Here is a 21,781-nt window from a genome sequence, read left to right as displayed (position 1 = left end):
TGTCAAGTATTTTAATATTTTTTTAATAAATAAAAATTATTCAATCAATGCATTCATTGCCTCTAAATTTACTTTCGTATGAATTCAAAACTGCTATCAATTGGTTATGAATTTGTTTCTTATGTCTAACGAAATATTGGTGTCCTTTAGATTTGAGATGTAATTCATAGGCTATTAAACCAGACATCCGTTTGTTGCAAATATCACAGATAAATATTTTGGACACATTTTCATCGATTTCAAGTTTAGGGACTCGAGTTATATGAGTTGGTACATCATTTGAGTTAATAAATGCATTTACTATAGCCATCGATGTCTCTAATACTTCTTGGTTCCAAAGTTCAGAAGATGTTGTATCTAATCTATAAATAGGTGGAACTGCTCTGTCATTATTTATGAGAAATCTATTTCTAATCCATTTTAGCTGATGTTTAACATAACGTTTAGTCACTAATTTTAAGTTATCTATTGATTGATTTAACATTTGTTTAGAAAAAGGGTTATTCTTTCGTTGATCTTCAGTGAGAAGAAGATAATTATGAAACTCTTTAAATCCAATCGATTGAAAGATTCCTTGAGAATAATCAGGAGTTCTGGTAAAATAAATACAAAACAATTAAATTATCCAAATTATGCTTACAATTTGATACAATAATGTATATAAATTAAAATATTTCAATCAATTTCAATACTAACAAATTCTGTGATATTCTTTGTTTATTATATTTTTGATGAAAATCTAATAATTCTTCAATCAGTCCTTTTTCAATCATTTTATCCACTCTTTCATCTAATCGTTGGTTTAATACTAAAGAAATCAAAATTATAAAAATGATTTGAATAGCTCTAAATATTTAGTGGTAAATAATTACCAAATTTATCGCAATCAACCCAAAGAATTACTGAATTCTTAAACCTAAGAGGACCTCCTAATTGTGATCCTCCATTAGCTGTCATTTGTTCATTAATTAATTCACTTTTGGTTTTTTTCTTTTGCTGATATATTTGAAGACATCGTATAACTTTACGTCTGTCATTTGGATGAATTTTTTGTGAAGACACCGGATCTAATTGTTCAAGAATTTGATGCAATTTATCGCTAGAAACTTCATTTAAACCAAATGTAAATATCGGATGACATAATATGCTGTCTTTGGTTAAATCATTTTCATTCATTCGGTGATTGTCTTTACAATCGATGACTTCACGATCTAAAAGAGGAACTTCATTATCATCCGATTCCTCCTCATCGCCACTGATCAACACTTCCCATAAAATAGATTCAATGTAATAATTAGTGCCACCAACTAATATGGGAACAATTCCTCTGGACATGAGATCATTGATCTAAAAAATTATCGCAATTATTGTAACACATGTTTTACTTATATAATTGAACAAAAAAATCGTTCAATAGATCAAATCAATACCACTTCAAGAGTTTTGTTGCGGAAATCCACGACCGAGAATCGGCTCAATGGATCCAAGAAGTCAATCAAGTGATGTCTGACGAGTTTTCTCTCTTCATGTGTGGCCTTATTAGTGATTATATCGAGATCTTTGTAGACCTGCATAGAGTCGGCACTAATGATCTCTGCATTGATTTGTTTTGAAATATCAATCGATAGCTTAGTCTTCGCACAACCTGTGGCTCCGATGATCACAACTAATGGGATCTTATTGTCGCTCATTTGTCTTACTATCGATGATCTCAATGTTGACCACCGAAGCAAATGTTTGGTAAAATACATCTAATGTGTTGAACATATTTGAAAAATAATCGACAATTTATATCTTTTTTATACTATAACTACATTAAGATTTTATTTTAAAAAGTATTAATATTTTTATTAGATTTAATGTTTACATTTGATGCAATAAAATGCAACATTTGATGCGATATTTTAGTACTATTTATTATATGAAAACATATTAAGTAAGAACTGTAATAAAGTACCATTTAGTCGATGAAAACATACAATAATTATTATTGTATTGCAAATGTATTTTCATAACAATACCGCCAATTGATGTCTACAAGTATTCATCGGTTTAACAAAATTAACTGATTTGAAGACATCGTAGACAATGATTGTGTCCATAGTTGAGACCATCAATGAGTTCGAGCCATTTGGCCGACAGTTGATGCCATCGCATCCAAAAGAAAATGGTTTATCCGATCCAAACCACTTAAATATGTGGACAACTGCCGAAACAGATCCCAGTCGTGACCTCTTCAGGACTATTAAAACCATTAACATTAAGGATAAATCATTGGTATGTTATTATTAAAAGTTAGGATTTTATTAATGATTTGTATTGTTTCTTAAGAGAGAAAATTGGAGATTAAGAGAGAGTGTCGACGGAGAGGAAGAATTGTATTTTAATGACAAAGTTGTTATTCACAGCAAAAGTGATGGCCAACAGTTGTCACACTTGATTAAGACATTTACTATTGAGAACAGTATATATGATGCCATTTGGTGTATTTTTACCGACGATTTGTCCAAAACTATGATTAAAACCATTTGCATATTCAGTGATACATTACTGGAGATCTTTACCACAAATGGCGATCACTACCCGATTGCTCTTCAGTTTCAGGTATATAATTGATTAAATTATTTATAATTTGTTTAACTCATATTAATTATTGTATTTTGTATTAAAGGTCAGACAAATATTTTCAACAAAATATGGTCTTTTGTTGGAAAGATTGATTCCCAACACCGAATCTGATGACAAACCATTGCCTCTAATATTTAATTTGAGTCATCCGCTCAAAGAGATTTCACCCGTCATTATAAGCAGATTCGGACCAACACTTAAAGCCCAACAAATAGGTTACATAACAGCCAAAGACAAGTTAGAATTGGTTGCCGTTATTGAAGAGCGATCTTTACTTATCTTTTACAACAAACAGTCCGGCGTTCACATGATATTTGTGTTGAGAGAGGCCAACGAAGACGAGATAAAATATGTGACGAATACATCAAATACCACTTTATATGATTGTTTCTCATGTGAATCGCCTGTAATTGAATCGCCATTTATTTTGTCAAATAGACAATTAAGTCATCCGACAAATACCAATACTTTTACTTCAGAGTCGTCGATGGCGTCACCGTTTAGGAGCCGAAGTGCGAGTTTATCCAAACAGGGCTTATCATCTTCATTGGGCATATTTTCATCTCCAAGTGCTTTCAATCCTTCATCTCAAAGCCTAACTCGAAGTCGGACTTCAACCACATCACCTTCAGTGTTGACTCCTTTGAGAAGTAGTCGATTGGCTGCATCACCAGCTTCTCCTTCTCTTCGACCTTTTGTTAACACTCCGAGTCGTAGTTTCACTCCAACAATATCTGATCCACAAATTAGTCGACTTAAAGAACAATACAAAAGTCCTTTTTCCAGTTTTAGTCCTCTTTCTTCAGTTTCACCAAAGAATAGAAATTATGATTATTTGTCGGATGATGTGACGGAACCACTTATGCCAGAGCTTTCATTAGAGCATTTGTGGAGTGAAGTGCCCTCATCTGTCAGTGAGAGGGCATCCAAAGTGTTTATCACCACAGATCTAACCGGACAGTTGTATATATGTTTTCTCGCGAGTCAATCACAGACTCTTAAACTCATACGACTGGATCAAAGCAACGATGGACTCAAATTAATATTTGGTTCGACAAACATTATCAGTGCAAAAGATGCCGAACCACTTACAACGTTAAACATGATTGTAACGGTAGATACTAATAATAATCTGGTTTTGTTTAGTGGATTGTTTAAGACAAGCATAATTCACTTACCATCAACTTTATGCACAGCATTTACCAATTCACTACTGCTTTCACCATCATCTACACTCTCTAATAGGTCCATATCATATCAATCACCACAATATAAGCGTTCGAGTTTAATGACATCGAGTAGACCGAGCAGTGCTACCGGTGTTTTTAATCCATCATTTTTATCAGAATCTAAACTTCTCTCACCTGTGATTCCAGAGTCTGATCTCGAAAATAGTTCTTTTATGTCACCGATGAGTATCGGAAACATCGGTAAAATTACTGCAGTAAGAGATTCAGTAAAAGATCGCATAACAGTTCAATGTGTCGACTCATCTCTATATAGATTTGCTTTACCGCCGATAAGCTCATCATATATCGTCTCTCAGTGTTTAAGTGCACTTAAGAATGTATTGCCCAGAGATTCAAGTATGCAATTAATGACTAAATGGTATGCTTTCAGAAACGCTCCCAATTCTGATGAACTTTCTGTCAATAGAGAACTAAATCTATTTAAATCATGTCTTCTTTCACTGATTGGATATGACATCGAAAGTCTTAACTTGAATTTGGACACAAACTCTAGTTGTCATTCACCAGAAGTCACTAAGAAAATGAAGCTCAATAGAGAAGAGGGAACTGATGATGACTGGGAATGGCTTATTGCTAATGCAAGTGATTATAAATCTATAACTTCAAACACTAGTCATCCAATTACTCCATCGACACTTTTTCCACACTTTCCATCAATACTATATTCACTTCATTTAGTTTATGAAGATCTTAAACTACAAGAACCCAATTGGGAATTGTGTCCAATGATTGTTGATATTCTCTATTTATTTGCTGTGGACCTCAAAGTCAATTCATATCAAATGCATTATTTGAATGATTTTCCCAATAATTGTCAGACCATAAGTGTTGAATCTCGTATAAGTGATCACGACTTAGAAAATCTGATTATTCCGTCATATTTTAAAGATCGGTGTCCATCAATCAACTCAAAGATTTTGTCACTTTTGGAATTAAATCAATTAACTGATAATTTATTTCCATATATTGCTAACACAACCAATGATTTGTATAATATTGTATTGCTTTTTGCAAACTTGAAAACCGACGAATTTATTGCTGATTCACGAGTATTAGTGCCGATCAATATACTAAAAGTTGATACAGATATCAATAAATATAAAATCAATTCAAACAATGTCTTTACTAAAACAATACAACTTATGAACATTTTGGGCCTTAAGTCCGAAACATTGATGCATTTACCATCTGGTTTAGCCATTCCTCTATGGGATGCGATTTTCTATTGTCGTAATAATCCATGCAATGACTGGAATAGATCATGTTTTAAACTTATAGGCAGACCTGATTTGGTGACACTTCAACCGCCATACAAAAAACCAATTAAGTATTCAGTTAGCAAATTGATTGTTGAATCGACAGAACCAGATGACGACGGCATCTTATTTTTGGACAATGATGTTCTTAAGCTATTATTTCCTGATGATCAACGTATTTTAGATGCCTATCAAATGTTGTTGTCATCAAAACCTGTTAAGATTGCGATACAACAAAAGCCCGGTGTTTCCGATCATGACTTTATTGAAGAACAAGAACGCCATTTATATACGATATGCATCCGTACTATGGCTTTGCCTTTAGGCAGAGGAATGTTAACAATGCAATCATACACTCCAGTAGTTGCCGAAACATTTCCTATTCCTAAACTTTGTTTAGTAGGTCGGGTGCCGCCCAGGAATAACACTATAGATTTGTCTCATATAGAAGTGCCACAAAATATGAATACTTGGCCACTATTTCATAACGGTGTGGCCGCTGGACTTAGAATCTCATCGAAAGCTTCGGGAACTATTGATTCGACTTGGATTGTATACAACCGACCCAAAAGCAGTTCCTCATTGAACAACACAGCCCTAAGTAGTGATGCCCAGAACGAACATGCTGGATTTTTACTGGCACTCGGCCTCAATGGCCACTTGGCCTGTCTATCAACTATGAGTATTCACGACTACTTATGCAAAGGCAATGAATTAACACGAGTGGGTGTATTGTTGGGCTTAGCGGCTGCTAAAAGAGGAACAATGGACGTGTCGGCTGTCAAAGTATTGAGCATTCATGTGGAAGCGCTTTTGCCGCCAACCAGTACTGAGTTGGATGTACCGCCTATTGTTCAAGTAGCAGCTGTGCTCGGTATTGGACTTCTTTATCAAAGCAGTGGTCAACATCATATCGCTGAAGTAATGCTCGGAGAAATAGGAAGACCTCCTGGACCTGAAATGGAGCACTATATTGATCGTGAATCGTATGCATTGGCTGCAGGCCTGGCCTTTGGTCTCGTGACTCTTGGTAAAGGAAATGATATGATTGGTTTGGTATCATCTGCGGAAGGCATGTCAATGGCTGATCAGTTGTGTCACTATATGCTCGGCGGATATAAGAGACCGCTAACAGCTTTGCAACGAGAAAAGTATAAAACACCGAGTTATCAAATAAGAGAAGGCGATTGTATTAATGCTGATGTCACGAGTCCCGGAGCCACACTTGCCTTAGGGATGATGTTCTTAAATACTAACAACGAGGCTGTCGCTCAATGGTTCACCATTCCGGACACTCAACATTTACTAGAAATGGTTAGACCCGACTTCATAATGATGCGCACTATAAGCAAAGGCTTGATATTATGGTCATCCATTCAACCAACCAAAGAGTGGGTTGAATCACATATGCCTTCAATAGTGTCGGAAAATGCATTTCAGAGGAATCCCAACGAAACAAATTATCGGTTAGACTACGAGACTATGAGTCAGGCCTATTGTAATATAGTGAGCGGTGCGTGTTTTGCACTGGCACTTAAATATGCCGGTTCTGCCAATCAAAAGGCATTCAAAACAGTTATGGATTACACCGAAAAGTTTATAGCATTTTCAATGAAACCACATTTGGCAGAACAAGCAGGTCGTAGTACTATTGAGTCTTGTCTTAATGTATTAGTCGTATCATTGGGTATAATAATGGCGGGAACCGGTAATTTAGATGTAATGAGAGTTTGTCGTTACTTACGTTCCCGACTCAATCAAGCAAATTATGTATTATATGGCTCTCATATGGCTATCCATATGGCTTTAGGCTTATTGTTTTTGGCCGGTTGTCGGGCAACGTTATGTTCATCTCCAGAATCAGTTGCAGCCCTTATAATAGCATTCTTTCCTAAATTTCCAATACATAGTAACGACAATCGCTATCATTTACAAGCGTTTCGACATTTATATGTTTTGGCAACTGAGCCACGTTTGGTCATACCTCGTGATATCGACACCGGGAAAGCAGTTTATGTTAATCTTCATTGTGTTGTTATAAATGAAAGCAATTCGTGTGAAATTATGAAACTTAGAGCTCCATGTTTTTTAGCAGAACTCCATTTACTTGAAGAGGTTGTTGTCGATGATGAACGGTATTGGAGGATATCATTTGAAAAGGATAAGAATTGGCAAAGTCTTAAGTAAAACCTTAATTTTGTGGTAAATTTGAAACATTTTAATATATTTTTTTATCTTTCAGACATTTTCTCCTTAAAGATGGTGTTTTGTATGTCAAACAAAGAACAGGTTGTTTGCCATATAGTGAAGATCCTAAAGGATTCAAAAGTCTTTACGCGCAAAGTGTTATGAAAGATGCTGTCAAAGGATGGACTCATAAAGTATAATATAATTACCGGTAATTTTTATGTTTGGTTTATGTCTTACCGTATGTTATATTAAATATTAAGGTTAACACCGCCACCGAGTTTTCAAATGATAGACTTGTTATTAATTTTACCAAATATTTAATATCTAATCGATCGGACACTGAATTTGAAGCCGAAATTCAAAGCAAATTATGTTCACTGATGTTTGATTGCGCCTCAAATGACAGATTAGAGTTTTTATCACCGCTGATGAAACTCACTGAAAGTGTGACCAAACAGTCTAATACACTGAGTCTATGGCAAATCAAATTAGCCAAAGCCTGTACCAAACGTTGCCAATCATTAAAAACAGATTTTGTTGAATCAACGCGATCTCTGATTGAGAAACGAATTAAAAGTAAATTTTTATAAATAGTTTTTTAAATATTTTAAATATTGCTTTTAAATTATGTTAAATTTAATACAATTTTACTTTTTTCTTATAAGATTCAATTGATAAGAATTTGCTTTACAAATACTTAAGAGGAACTCTTCGATTACCAGAATTTACGACAACCCTAATGGAAACAATTGTTTTCTATGATATGCCACCGTTTGCATCGTTAGCATCACTTCCAGGTATGTCTTTTTTACTGAATCTACGGTAATTACCTATAATTTGATTATTAATATATTATTTATTATTACAAACTTATAGATAAATTATCATTTGTCGATTTGATGACTGATTTACAATCAAAATATTGTGTACCAATTACTACAATTAATCTATTATATCGACTTTATTTTCAATAAAATACTATTTTACTATTACCGGTAATTTATAAATTTACCGGTAAATAAATTTTGTCGTATATTATAATATACCTACAATTAACTAATTGTATATTCAATTGATCAAAATAAGTTTTAACTTATTATTTACGAAATAACATTAAAATAATATTTTTTATATAATATTTCTTATATACTAAAATGATTTTTAATATAATTTGTTTAATTAAAAATATATTTTAAGTTAATTTAACACAACTTGTTATAAGATATTCATTGCAAAAGCATTAGATGTCAGTCACAGTCAGGAATGGGAGTGTTGTGGACAGTAATGTTAAAGGAGAGGGCAATGGTGTGTATGTATGTGTGTGTGTGTGTGTTGTGTGAAGGTATGTGTGACACAAGTGTCGATTCAATAGTGAATATTTGCACTCAATTTAGTCGTCTATTGAGTCGAGAGTTAACATAACAATACATAACAATATTACTAATTGTGTGCACATTTGTATTGCCCATCATAAGCACGGGTATCCTATCTATCTCTGTCCCTCTATTGTCAAATGTATTGACAGTTACACCGATGTTTGTCCACTAATGACACCTTCATAGCAGTTAGTGATGAATTGATGCCACGATTGGCAAACATGTCATGTAATGCAATGAATAACAAATGATATAATGTTTGATATGATTTGTCCATCACTTTAACATTCATTCAATCGTTTAACACAATAGTCACCAAAGCTTTCAATTGTCAACCAATACATTGATTGTAAGTATAGTAGTATTATATTAATAATAATAATGACTTATATTATACTAAAATTTCATTGTCATTATGTTTGTTATTAAAATGATAATTTGCAAAATAATCAATGGTTTACATTGAAAAATATGTTATAATGTTTTAAAAATAATAGTAATGTTAAACTGAAACTACAGTATCTGCTAATTACATGACAATGCATTCACACTAATGTTAATTCAATAGCAAAACAACACAAACCAAGGCTATAGTGTTATTGTGCTTATAATTAATAGTTAGGACTCACTTGTTGTTAAATTATTTAATTCAACTGTTTTTTTGCACAAAATATATGTATGTATTTTATATAACATACAGACAAATAGTTATAATAAATATTTATAGTCTAATTTTCATATCATATATCATTAAATAGTTATGATATATGAATATTGCATAACATTATACTGTATATGCATTGAATTATACAATGTATACTTATATAAAACAAACACAAAATATATGATATGAGATTAGTTATATCATTTAAAATAAAATTTATTTAATAATTGATAATATTTATGCTATATTATTATTATTAAACTTAGTTAATATTATAGTAAAATATAATATATTATTAACTTATGGATATAAATAGTGATAAAACATTAAGAAATATATTCATATTTGTGACAATGTTGTCGATTGTAAATATTATATGAAATTTCAATGTTAATGATGTTAAATAATTATTTATTAAAAAATACTCCTTGACCCCAAATAAATGATTAAGCTTGATAAAATTTAATTTTTCAAAAACAAATTATTAATATGAATTGCATATAAAAATATAGGAAACAAATTTTTGTTTATATAATTATAAATTGTTTTGTTTTTAATTAAAGTAAAATTCATTATTAATGTGATATTGTTTTATAATTATGAGTGTTAGCAATGGATCCGCCAATACTTCATATTCCAGTTGATTCCGTGTCTTTCTTTATGCAATCGGGACTCAACAAAGACACCGTCAAAATGGACATCAATGAGTTGACTCTTAAGACTTTGAAGGAAAGCGCTTGTAATTTCTTCGACAGAAAGGTTAGTCTACTGTTAATAATAATAATAWTAATAAYTGTATATTTGTTGTCCGCATAGTATCCCGACCATGGCCTCAATAGACTAACTGAGCGCTTGATGTTATTCAGACACGACTATAACTCACAGAACATGCTTTTACCCATCAATGCTGCCTCAGATGTAACGGACGGTGCGCTCATCGAAATAATAGTTTCAGGTATTTCTTGCATTTATTATACATAGAAGTGGTTAACACATTATTAGCTCAAATTTATGTCAAGAGCTTATTATTACTGAAAAGATGAAAACAAATTTCCCTTTTATCTAATGTTTGTAATAAACAAGTTTTTTATTAGTTTGACAATTAAACAGTCATTTGACTCATGTTTGCGCTTATGTACAAACAGGTAACAGTCCATCTGAATCGGTGCAAATCCGGCCCCATTACCTGGTAGTGCACTCGTATAAGTCTCCGACATTCTGTGATTTTTGCGGTGAAATGCTCTTTGGATTAGTCAGACAGGGACTCAAATGTGAGGGCTGTGGACTTAATTATCATAAACGCTGTGCCTATAAAATTCCCAACAACTGTACGCACGGCCGACGGCGCCGTTCCTCAACTTATTTAGTGCCAAACAGTCCGACCAGTGAATCGGCCATTCATAGGACAACTAGTAGTGGACCCACACTTAATGATGACTTTATGGTATGTCATAATTTTGATAATCTATCAATGCATTAAGTAATTACCGTAATTGTATACATTATTTATAAAAACCTTGCAATTGATGCCAATTTATATTTGGCAAAATTACAAAATATAACACATAATACAACTGTTAATTTTTATAAAACTTGTTATAATTTATTTGTTAATTTTATTTTAATAGCCTAACCTATGTGACTAAAAATTTATTATATATTTAGCAAGATTCCCCTTTTAACCACAAAAATTGCAAAAATTTTAATTGCATTTAATTATAAATTGAAAAAATAATAAACGTATAAATTGAGTTTTATTTAGAAATTAAACAAAAAAAAAATGTTAATCATGTTTTATACTTTTGTAAAGTAGCTATAAAATGGTATTTAATACAGATTATCGTTTACAGACATAATTGCATTTTCTCTTTATATACTTTAGTACTGTATATTAATTATTACATTTTGTTTGTATTGTAATAATTTTTTATTTAACTCATATAATTTGCATTTTGCACTAGAGATCGGGTCTAAATTTTGTAAATAAAATATATGATTACATTATTTTATATTATAGTAGACATTTCACTATATATTTACTTATTTTTTGTGACAATTAAGTATATAGTATAAAATAACTCTGGGATGAAATAGGATAATCAAATGCTACTGTTTTGTACTTTAATCTTATATTTTAATAGTATTTAACATTTAAAACTTGATATACAGTATATTGAATATTTATTTAGTTTATTGTTTTTAAAAGTTTATATCAAATATTATAATAAAATTTGTAAGTTTAAATTATTATACATTACTTATAGCAACAACCATCTACTTTAGTTAATTTGTGGCACTACTAGTGCTTCGGTACTTATTTAGTACTATTATCAACAGTATTGCACTGATATTCATAGATATAACAGTGTTTAGGTTAGACACAGAGATACATAAATTTTGTAATTGTTTATAATTTATTATTCTGTTTAAGTCCAGTATTTCTATAATATTTTTTGAAGATTAATTGCAATGATGGGCCTCTTAACTACTAAAATTATATTTATTGTATTGAAATTATCAACATTAAGACAAATAATTTTTGTATTTATTTTTTGTTTACAACAATAAAAAAATATAATATTTTTAGAACTATTGTATGTAATTATTACAGTATATATAAAGTAAATATCTTTTTGAATAAACAAAAATTTTATTTTTGATATAATATACTAAATTTATTTTCATTGAAACAAAATGTTAAAACAGAAATTTTTATTATTAATGTTTATACTGTATATCAATTTATATATATATATATATATATATATATTGATAGATCGATCTAATAATTAATTTAATAACTCAAGTGATTCCTAATTAATGTATTGATTTAATGATACACAGTATTACACACACACTCTTCCAATGCGTTAATTAAATCAATGATTTTAAGCCTTGAAATAAAGGCGATCACTGAATCACATCCATTGCTAATCCATAAGTAGTCTATGCTTTTGATGTTTGTTTTTAGCACTGATTTTCAGCACTCAAATTGGTTGTCAAGTATTAGTAGTGCTGTTTGTTTAGCAATCTGTTGATGGGTTTAACCGATTCAATAGTTTACAATGTTTTTAGTTTTTGACATTTGATTTATAATTTCATTGTCATATTATACTCAATGAATCAATATATTCATAATGTTTGCAACGACTGTATGTGTTTAACATTGAATTTATTAAATGATATTTTTGTTGGTCTTCCTTCTGCCAGTGCTTTCACTCATATATCTCTTCACTATTATTAAAACCTCTGCCTCTCCTTAATTTCAAAGACATTGCGATAAATGAATTATTTTATTATATTTTTAAAATTATGTTTTGACTTAATTGAAAGTAAATTAAAACAATTTCATTGACGGATGAGAATTGAGATCCCATTCCCTTTAACGCAGGATTTTGATGAATGTGTTGATCGCATACTTTGTTAAAAACAAACTGTTTTTTCTTTAACACTGTTATAGTGTATATCACATACATGTATACAATATAATGACGTAAAGAGATTGATATATTGAGTCAAAATAGTGGTTTGGATTTAACGTAAAAATCGATACTTAAAACAACGTTTTAATACTTATATAATTAGTTGATTGCCTCTAACCCTAAGTCAGTGCATAACACGTGACGTACACTTTGAATGCCAAAGACATACACTTCTTGTAGATTTGCTTTTGTTATAACTTATAATACTGTAATCACTGCTTATATAAATCGTAATCACATTTTTAAACAATAATAATTAAAACGAGGGTTTTTCTAGTTTTTTATTACAGCTCTCTCTCTCTCTCTCTCTCTCTCTCTCTCTTTCTCTGCCAACCTCTCCCACCCATATATTTAATAGTCAAAACAGTTATCTTTGTTTAACACAAACTTTATATCACTTTATAGATTGTTATCAAAAGAAATATTAAAAGAATTTTTGTTGATTTTCTATTAATTTCTCTTCATTTTTATTAAAATTTTTATTTTATATTACATTTTCAATGATAAATGTGTTGTCTTTTTGCATTGCTTTGAATACAGTAACAGTGCTTTTATTGATACTGAATCTCTCGGATCAATCAGACTGTCTACTCCTTGTCGACAATAACTGGTTTTTCATTTGAAAGTAATATACATTTGATGCCCACATTCCTTATGTGTATTCACTGCCGATAAATAAGTTAAACGATAATATAATTTTTATTAACAAAGTTTTTTTTATTGTAAAAAGATTTTTTGATTTTATAAGTGAATTTCAGTTAGAATTTGCCACTATTTTCACTTTTATCCACTCATTCCTATGTCAACCACCACTAAGACAAGTATAGTTCACGACCTATCAGTCACAACCCGTTCCCTCATTTGGTTCACTCGAATCACTGTTTCATTTGATTAAAAGGTTGTTCTCCTAATTCTTAGTCAAAGAGTTAATATTAAAGACTGAGTTGAGATCCAAAAGTGTTTTTGGTTTCTCCCATTCCTGTGCTTCAAGTGTTGGTGTGTTATGTGTTTTTGAACTTTTAAAAGTCATATCGTGTTATTATTTTCACAGAAAAATGCTTTTTATGACATTAATTTCAAAACTTGAGGAAAAAGTATTAATAACTTTATTAAATATTTTTATAAATTATATATTTATGTAAATTTAAATAACGTATATTAAGAATTAAATTTGTATATAATTTAGATTTGAACAAAACTATTAACCAAAGTATGATATTATTAACGTAAGCTTTTATATTATTTGCGTCAATAGTTTCTGCAGATATCGACGTCTCCGAGTAGAGACCGACGTTACTCATCTTCGAGTTCAACGACCAGTTCTATACAATCAGGAAGACCCGAATGGGTAGAGAAAGCACTGGCCGGTCGGATACGAGTACCGCATACTTTTGTAGTACATTCATACAAACTGCCGACAGTATGCCAACACTGCAAGAAGCTTTTGAAGGGTATCTTCAGACAGGGTTTGCAATGCAAAGATTGTAAATTCAATGTTCATAAAAAATGCGTTACGAAAATTCCAATGGACTGTACCGGAGAAGCTCCCAATGAATATGCAGAGAATCCCGACGGAGACGAAAGCATCGATAAAGACGACGACAAGAATGAGTCGGATTTGGAGAGTGAGAGCTATGACAGCAAAGGCAATGGCAATCACGACGAAGATTTTCAACACAAACTACAGTCCGTCACGTATGTCATGTGTTTGAGATACTAATGATTTAGTTTTTTAGATAGTTTTTATATGCGTGTTGTTTCACATATGAAATGATTTATAAATTTTAAGCAATGAATAGCAAATTGTTTAGTTGTTTCAGTTATTATACAGGTATTTGATTATATTTACATTATAACACTATAGCACTATAAACTAATATTATTACCGCAAGCAAAAGATATATTATGTGCAAAACAAACATTAGTTACTATAATATATTATAGTTATTCCAAGTACTGTATTATTATTATTATTATCTATAAATTATGAATGAGAGTATATAGAAGTATCAAAATGTTTTGCCTATAATATCATTTAACAGAGAGACGAGTAGTAATAATATCCCATTAATGAGAGTCATTCAGAGCGTCAAACATATCAAAAGAAGAGGATCTAAGGTCTTAAAGGAGGGTTGGATCAGTCATTATACTAATAAAGACAATTCCGTAAGTATTGATTGTATTTACACTATATTAGAGACACTTGTTTTTATTTCTCTTATTTTCTATCTCTCTAATGATCCAAAAACGTTAATTTGCTTTCAATCGTTAGCCTTGTTTTTCTTTAGTTTTTTTTATTATTAGAGTAATCGATGGATAATAACAATAATAAATCTATGTTTTGTTATATATGTTATATAATTGTAGCGCAAACGGCATTATTGGAGACTCGACACGAAAGCAATAACAATGTTTCAAAACGAAGGCTCTTCTAAATACTATAAAGAGATTATTTTGCCGGACATTATATCTATAACTACCAATCAATACAACCCTCAGGCGAGTTACTGCTTTGAATTGAAGACACCAAATATGATATACTATGTCGGAGATGACATCGAGATTGCAAAGACATGGGAGACAGTGATCAGACAGGCACTGATGCCTTTAGCTCCTAACGCTCAAGATATTCAATACGCCACTACTGGCGATACTAAGAATCAACAGGACGCTGATGCAAATTCTTTAGATATTAGTTCACAATATCAGATATTTCCCGATTATATATTAGGTTCGGGACAGTTTGGCACTGTTTATGCCGGCATACATAAGACTAGTGGCCGAGAAGTGGCCATTAAAGTGATAGACAAACTCAGGTTTCCAACCAAACAAGAGGCACAACTCAAGAATGAGGTACAGATCTTGCAAAACATAGATTTTCAGGGAGTCGTCAATTTGGAGCGTATGTTTGAAACACCGGAACGTATATTTGTGGTGATGGAGAAGCTTAAGGGAGATATGTTAGAGATGATTCTCAAGAGTACTGAAGGCAAACTATCGGAACGAGTCACCAAATTTCTTATATGTCAGGTATGAATACATTATTTTGTTTTTATTTAACACAAAAATTTACTGATAATTGTTTGATTAGATATTACACGCTCTAAGATATCTACACTCGCGAAACATTTGTCACTGCGATCTCAAACCGGAAAATGTTTTGCTTTCATCCGATTCTGATTTTCCACAAGTAATTTAATATTATTTTACAAATATATCTTTAATATATCTTTTACTAAATTTGTTTTATTTACACTAAATTTAATTTTAGGTAAAATTATGTGATTTCGGATTCGCCCGTATTATTGGCGAAAAATCTTTCCGTCGAAGTGTTGTAGGTATGTGTTGTTTTTGTTAATATATATACTTTYGTGACATTTATTGTTATTGATTGGCATATTTATACATTTTATTCAATATAATCAATATATAAATAATTAATATTGTAAGTGATTATTGATGATTGTGTCTCTACTTATGTCAAATAGGAACTCCCGCTTATTTAGCTCCTGAAGTGTTACGTAATAAAGGATATAATAGATCTTTAGGTAATTAATTTAACGTTATATTCAATATTATAATTAATACATTGATTAAAATACTACAGACATGTGGTCTGTCGGCGTAATAATATATGTAAGCCTTAGCGGCACATTTCCTTTCAATGAAGATGAAGACATATCGGATCAAATAACAAATGCAGCCTTTATGTTGTCAGTATATTATTTGCTTATAAATTAGTTTTAAAAATGTGTTATTTGATTACATTTTAACAATGACTTTATTGATTGAATATACAGTCCACCCGATCCATGGAAAAGGATATCTCCCGACGCTATAGATCTCATCAGTAATTTATTACAAGTGAAGACACGAAAGAGATATACAGTCGAGAAGTCATTGTTTCATTCGTGGCTTCAGGTAATTCATTAAATTATACTTTTAAGTGATTTATATTAAATTAATTATTTTTTATTTTAGGATTACGATGTTTGGTGTGATTTGCGAGAATTAGAGATAATGGTCGGAACTCGTTGGGTGACTCACGAGTCTGATGATGATCGTTGGGAACGGTATCGTATTGCCAATAATATATCGCCGCCTAAGTTCGACACTGTTGTTACTAACGATGTCTCAATGGACGAGAATAACGAAAACAACGACTCAAACGCTAATTATCACAATCATAACCATCACAACGGTTCCAGTACTAGCACTGGCAACTTAAGCCCTTTCAAAAATATACGCCTTTAAAACACAAAGCAACGTTTTATTTAGTTATGAAGTTTATCATAAAATTCATATTTAGATTTATTAGCATTTAATTTCATTTAACTTATGACTTAAAGAATCGTTTTATTAATTCTTTACAAGTTTTTTTTAATCAATTGACCCAATTTATCAATGATTACTACATTACAATATATCAATCAATTGACCAGATTTTTACTTTATACTGAATATATATCAAATTTGGTAATTACCGTAATTTAGAGCAAAACTTAGGACAAAAAACGCCAGATTTTTTGAAAATCTTTTTATTAAACATTTGGCACAATAACTAATGTATAGTTTTTCAATCATGTATTCAATACGTGACAATTTCTGTGATTTTGATATAAATGTCTGTTTTAATATACAATTATTTAATTAATAATTCGGCAATAATTCTATAATACATATTATAACTAAATTTTATTCTCTTTGATATCTCGTATCAATTCAATTGATTCCCATTTAAATGATTCCAAAAATTTTATTTAAAAATAGATATTGAAGAGCAAACCTTTTTATTTACAAATTAGTTTAGATTTAATTATAAAAAATGAAACTATAATTACAATTTTTACAAAATACAACTTTAGTTTTATAGTGTTTTGCAATTTTAAAAAATAACAATTGGTTTATATCCAAATAATTTATCAAAAGTCATAAATTTTATCATTTTTCAACTTTCAATTCACTCTTTAGATTTTTATTTAATTGTCTTCCAAATGTTTTTTCTTGAAATCAAAAATATAGTTTCTTTACATTTTATAACACTTTATAAATTCTATATTTTAAAAATCTATTTTAACAAAACATAAACTCTTGTTTGACAATCTTTTGTAAAAAACAAATTTTTGGACTTTAATGTTATATACATTACACAAACATACGATATTTATTATACAAGTTTTTATATTATACATCCAAAGAATTGATTTTTTTATTGAAATGCATTGCATTTTATTAATCTATTGGTACAGTATATTGCACTTAGAATTACAGCTACTTATAAAATATTTTAAAGTTTGATTTTATTTTGGATTATTAATATAAAATAATTTGAAGTTATAAATTCATTTTTCCTTATTAAGACATTCCAGTTATAATAATTAATAATAAACCAAATTATTAATTGAAGCACAAAAGTTTGTGACAAATAAAAAACTAAACGATAATAATTATAATGAATTTTTGGCACAAAATGTTTTTTAAATATTTTTAAACATTTAGGATATATTGCTGATTGGGATTAAAATTGATTGGTGCTTTTGATTATAATAATATAACACATTTATATTTTATTATACACTCGTTACATCAATTATTTACACCATTATTATAAATTATAATGTTTTAGTTTTATATTGGCACTTTTATATATTTTAGTGTATTTTCTATTGTTAGCAAGTTTATTTTAATTAAGACAAATAAATTACATGTATATTGTATTAATTTATAATGATTTTGTAATTGGTTATGGGATTTTATGGTGATTGATTGATGAATTTTTTAAATATTTATTATAAATTATTCTATAATTATTAATTATTGATTAAATTTATTATCATAATATTTTTAGTTAAATCCTTTTATAAAAATTAAAAAAAAACTTTTAGCAATCAATTAAAATTATAAAAATAAATATCGAATTTAATAATAAATGTTAATTACTTTTTAATGATAAAAACAATATAAAATCATAAAAATATCAAATTATAAAACATTTGTTATACAGTATTGGGATATATTTAATAACCTAATGTTTTTTGAAACAAATGTTATTTTAAAATATGTAAAGATTGTTACTTTTTTCTAAATATATTGATAATTATAATAATTAAATTAATTATTATTATTAAGCGATTAAAATAAAAAAATTTGAATTATAAATAATTTAGTTTAATTAATAAATTGAAAAAATGAATCAATTATTTGTATAAAGTATTTAATTTGTTTACTTAAAAGTATATCATATGATATTTTATGTCTAATGTCAACTTTGTCTACATTTGTTACCTTTTAATGTTAATGAATTTCACTTAATTTATATTGAGTTCGAATGTATAGAAAATGGCCAAAATGTCAGTTGTTTTGTTTATTGATTTAAATGGCATTTAAATATAAACTCTAAACTGTTTTATGTTTGAAATAATATGAATGATATGATAATCACTTGAATTGATTCCCAAGACATGACAACCGGTATTATTGTTACGAAAGCAATAATTGAGTAATTTTTTACTTTTTTAATTCATTTGTTTTTATTAAACAAATTTAAAAATTGATTTTTTATCACAATTTTGTTGTCATCAACAGTGACACCGATTTATACATCAAACCAATACTTAATGAACGAAGATATCAAAGACATGAAAGTCATTCAAATGAATCGTCAGATGAAATACAACTCAGTATTGATGACAACTGTTTGGCAGAAAGAGAGGTAATGATATCTCTAGGACTTCCTGTTGACTTCGGATCAATGCAACAGAAGAATAGAAAGACAAAAAGGAAACAAAATAAGATTAAGAAGAGATACAAACAACAAGATTTGTATTTTGAAACAAATGATTTATTGGATGAGATTATTGACTGTAAGGATCGCATCCAACAATGTTTACCACAATTGTTGTCAAATTGTGTTATTAACACTCAAACAACTGATGGCAACGACACAAATGATTGTCCGCAGTCGTCGACTAATCCAAAAGATGATGACAAACAAAAAGATAGCAAAACCTCACAAGTTTTGATGGCAACCACAAGTACACCGACCATCAACTCATTTAGTAGTTGTCTTGTTAACGATGACAGCAGTGATAACGAACCTCCAGAAGAAAAMCCTGTTGTCATCAAAAGAGAACACGAATCAGATTCACTGATATTAAATGAAGACATACTTAATAAAAGTAAGACAAAAATGATAAGAAATATCGGTAAAACAAATTTCAACAAATCTAAGAAACCAAAAGATAAGTATTGGGGACAAAGATATCGGCTGTTTTCACTTTTTGATGAAGGGATCCGAATGGATGCCGAGTCGTGGTATTCAGTGACACCCGAACGCATCGCACAACACATCGCCAATCGATTTGCGAGAAACAGTAAAAATCAGATTATTGTCGACGCCTTTTGTGGTTCCGGTGGTAATACTATTCAGTTCGCACTCATCTCCGAAGCCATTAGAGTCATAGCCGTCGATATTGACATCGAGAAGATTATGTGTGCCAAACATAACGCTAAAATCTATGGCGTTGACAATCGTATTGAGTTTATTCTCGCCGATTATATGGTTTTGGCCAAAACGGGAGCTCTTAAAGCTGACTCTGTGTTTCTAAGCCCACCCTGGGGTGGGCCGCGCTATAATAAACGGTCCGTCTATAAGCTCGATATGATGACACCCACAGGTAATGATTGTTATGAAGTGACTAAAGATTATATCACTTCCAATATCGGACTATTATTGCCAAGAAATATAGATATTGAAGGAGTGAAAGCATTGGCCGGAATCGGTAATAGTGTGGAAATTGAACACAATTTACTTAATAATAAAATTAAAACAATGACCGCATATTTTGGTAATTTAATTAAAACTCCATAATTACTGTACTTTGAAGTAATTAATGGTTTTAATAATGTGTAACTACAATAATATTTTAAAAATAATCGATAATATCAGTTTTAAACATTTTTTACATAATTATGTAAATATAAGTCATCTAAAAATATGTATTTTATCACTTCATATATTTAAATTGAATTAAAATTCATATTATTTGTTATTCTATGTATCCATTGATTGGCCACAAACTCGATGTTAATTCCTTTTCTAAACACTTCCATTTCATTAGTCATCCATTTTTGTGGTGAAAAATCATTAAAAAAATATTTATATTCTTTTTCAAATGATTGTACAGAATCTGATCCATGGGTCGCGTTTCGGGTATCACTTAAGCCATACTTTCCTCTCAAAGAGTTTGGCTCCAAGAACTTAGTCCTAAAACAATATTACAACATATTTATTATCATTTGTTTATTTGTCTCAATTAATTACTTATAAACTTTGGTCGGTCCCATCAATTTGCGCCAATCAATTATAGCGTTATCTTTGGCCAATACGTGCACTGATATATCTCCCGAAGACATAAATGTGACCAATCGGTTGTAGAAAAACTTATCTTTAAGATGTTAATCGTCTGTTAAACAAATAAATGCTATCAAATACTACAACTGTAATACCTCGGTGTTCAACATAAAACTGTTTGGCCATTTCGGGTGACATTTGTGTGACCAGAGATTGGATAAAATAAAATCCATTAATTCTGATAGTATTTCTGATCGCCTGTTGTTTTAATAATATTTTTTTTTGTAAATTATATCTCTTTAAACAAACAAAACAAGACATACATTCAGACGATTGACATCTTTACAGACGTCGGGCTTAATGATGGCTAACGTAAGCTCTAACGCAGGTTTGGTCACTGTTTTCATTGTCATCATTACATTTCAATAACTTATATAAAAATTTATAATTTATTTAAAGTTTATAATCAAAGTATAAAAATATTGAAAAGTTTTGTATTTCGCAAACATATTACAGAATATTCTTTAAATCATATGTAAAACCAATGAATGGTTGCCATTGACTACACAAGTGTTGAAAAGT

General features: G+C 30.0%; 5 protein-coding genes across 7 annotated transcripts; 3 read left to right on the top strand and 2 right to left on the bottom strand.

The window, feature by feature from the left end:
- Window positions 1–6: 6 nt before the first annotated feature.
- On the bottom strand, window positions 7–1,802 carry LOC128966241 (tRNA dimethylallyltransferase-like). Its single transcript, XM_054313091.1, has 4 exons — window positions 1,431–1,802; window positions 873–1,347; window positions 697–808; window positions 7–593 (listed from the first exon to the last, which is right to left on the bottom strand). Exons 1-4 carry the CDS (start codon window positions 1,749–1,751, stop codon window positions 41–43), a joined length of 1,461 nt encoding a protein of 486 aa, XP_054169066.1. The 5' UTR covers window positions 1,752–1,802; the 3' UTR covers window positions 7–40.
- Window positions 1,803–1,995: 193 nt separating this feature from the next.
- LOC128966240 (anaphase-promoting complex subunit 1-like) lies at window positions 1,996–8,298 on the top strand. Its single transcript, XM_054313090.1, has 7 exons — window positions 1,996–2,277; window positions 2,332–2,604; window positions 2,672–7,317; window positions 7,377–7,515; window positions 7,585–7,900; window positions 7,990–8,121; window positions 8,201–8,298. Exons 1-7 carry the CDS (start codon window positions 2,089–2,091, stop codon window positions 8,296–8,298), a joined length of 5,793 nt encoding a protein of 1,930 aa, XP_054169065.1. The 5' UTR covers window positions 1,996–2,088.
- A 303-nt stretch (window positions 8,299–8,601) lies between these two features.
- Window positions 8,602–17,509, top strand: LOC128952895 (serine/threonine-protein kinase D1-like). 3 transcript variants are annotated; one of them, XM_054298355.1, is made up of 13 exons: window positions 8,602–9,049; window positions 9,975–10,123; window positions 10,181–10,319; window positions 10,510–10,808; window positions 14,102–14,541; window positions 14,889–15,012; window positions 15,214–15,876; window positions 15,938–16,036; window positions 16,118–16,184; window positions 16,335–16,394; window positions 16,454–16,559; window positions 16,647–16,767; window positions 16,828–17,509. In XM_054298355.1, the coding sequence occupies exons 2-13, from the start codon at window positions 9,977–9,979 to the stop codon at window positions 17,098–17,100; spliced, it is 2,538 nt and encodes an 845-aa protein (XP_054154330.1). In that variant the 5' UTR covers window positions 8,602–9,049; window positions 9,975–9,976; the 3' UTR covers window positions 17,101–17,509. The 3 variants fall into 3 exon arrangements, with proteins under 3 accessions (XP_054154330.1, XP_054154329.1, XP_054154331.1); XM_054298354.1 differs by having other exon boundaries at window positions 8,603–9,049; window positions 9,969–10,123; XM_054298356.1 differs by lacking the exons at window positions 8,602–9,049; window positions 9,975–10,123; window positions 10,181–10,319; window positions 10,510–10,808 and adding an exon at window positions 13,699–13,940.
- A 1,688-nt stretch (window positions 17,510–19,197) lies between these two features.
- LOC128952154 (trimethylguanosine synthase-like) lies at window positions 19,198–20,719 on the top strand. The gene is made up of 2 exons (XM_054297498.1): window positions 19,198–19,345; window positions 19,432–20,719. The coding sequence occupies exons 1-2, from the start codon at window positions 19,308–19,310 to the stop codon at window positions 20,714–20,716; spliced, it is 1,323 nt and encodes a 440-aa protein (XP_054153473.1). The 5' UTR covers window positions 19,198–19,307; the 3' UTR covers window positions 20,717–20,719.
- On the bottom strand, window positions 20,717–21,619 carry LOC128966310 (nucleoside diphosphate kinase 6-like). Its single transcript, XM_054313157.1, has 5 exons — window positions 21,523–21,619; window positions 21,355–21,457; window positions 21,170–21,293; window positions 20,953–21,112; window positions 20,717–20,758 (listed from the first exon to the last, which is right to left on the bottom strand). Exons 1-5 carry the CDS (start codon window positions 21,613–21,615, stop codon window positions 20,717–20,719), a joined length of 522 nt encoding a protein of 173 aa, XP_054169132.1. The 5' UTR covers window positions 21,616–21,619.
- Between the last annotated feature and the right edge of the window lie 162 nt (window positions 21,620–21,781).

Source organism: Oppia nitens, unplaced genomic scaffold, assembly GCF_028296485.1.
Source record: "Oppia nitens isolate AA-2021 unplaced genomic scaffold, nextdenovo-longstitch-racon4-pilon3 scaffold1_pilon_pilon_pilon, whole genome shotgun sequence".
Classification (NCBI taxonomy): domain Eukaryota; kingdom Metazoa; phylum Arthropoda; class Arachnida; order Sarcoptiformes; family Oppiidae; genus Oppia; species Oppia nitens.
Note: the sequence above shows the minus strand (reverse complement) of the source record. Positions and strands in the feature narration are given on the sequence as shown.

Coding starts and splice junctions, on each gene's coding strand:
- LOC128966241 (XM_054313091.1), bottom strand. CDS start 1,751: ATGTATTTTACCAAACATTTGCTTCGGTGGTCAACATTGAGATCATCG. Junction 1,348..1,430: donor GCAACAAAACTCTTGAAGTG/GTATTGATTTGA, acceptor ATAATTTTTTAG/ATCAATGATCTCATGTCCAG. Junction 809..872: donor GGTTGATTGCGATAAATTTG/GTAATTATTTAC, acceptor TGATTTCTTTAG/TATTAAACCAACGATTAGAT.
- LOC128966310 (XM_054313157.1), bottom strand. CDS start 21,615: ATGATGACAATGAAAACAGTGACCAAACCTGCGTTAGAGCTTACGTTA. Junction 21,113..21,169: donor GGACCGACCAAAGTTTATAA/GTAATTAATTGA, acceptor ATATTGTTTTAG/GACTAAGTTCTTGGAGCCAA. Junction 20,759..20,952: donor GGATGACTAATGAAATGGAA/GTGTTTAGAAAA, acceptor ATATTATTGTAG/TTACACATTATTAAAACCAT.
- LOC128952895 (XM_054298355.1), top strand. CDS start 9,977: ATGGATCCGCCAATACTTCATATTCCAGTTGATTCCGTGTCTTTCTTT. Junction 15,013..15,213: donor ATACTAATAAAGACAATTCC/GTAAGTATTGAT, acceptor ATATAATTGTAG/CGCAAACGGCATTATTGGAG. Junction 16,037..16,117: donor CCGATTCTGATTTTCCACAA/GTAATTTAATAT, acceptor ATTTAATTTTAG/GTAAAATTATGTGATTTCGG.
- LOC128966240 (XM_054313090.1), top strand. CDS start 2,089: ATGATTGTGTCCATAGTTGAGACCATCAATGAGTTCGAGCCATTTGGC. Junction 2,605..2,671: donor CGATTGCTCTTCAGTTTCAG/GTATATAATTGA, acceptor TTTGTATTAAAG/GTCAGACAAATATTTTCAAC. Junction 7,516..7,584: donor TCAAAGGATGGACTCATAAA/GTATAATATAAT, acceptor TTAAATATTAAG/GTTAACACCGCCACCGAGTT.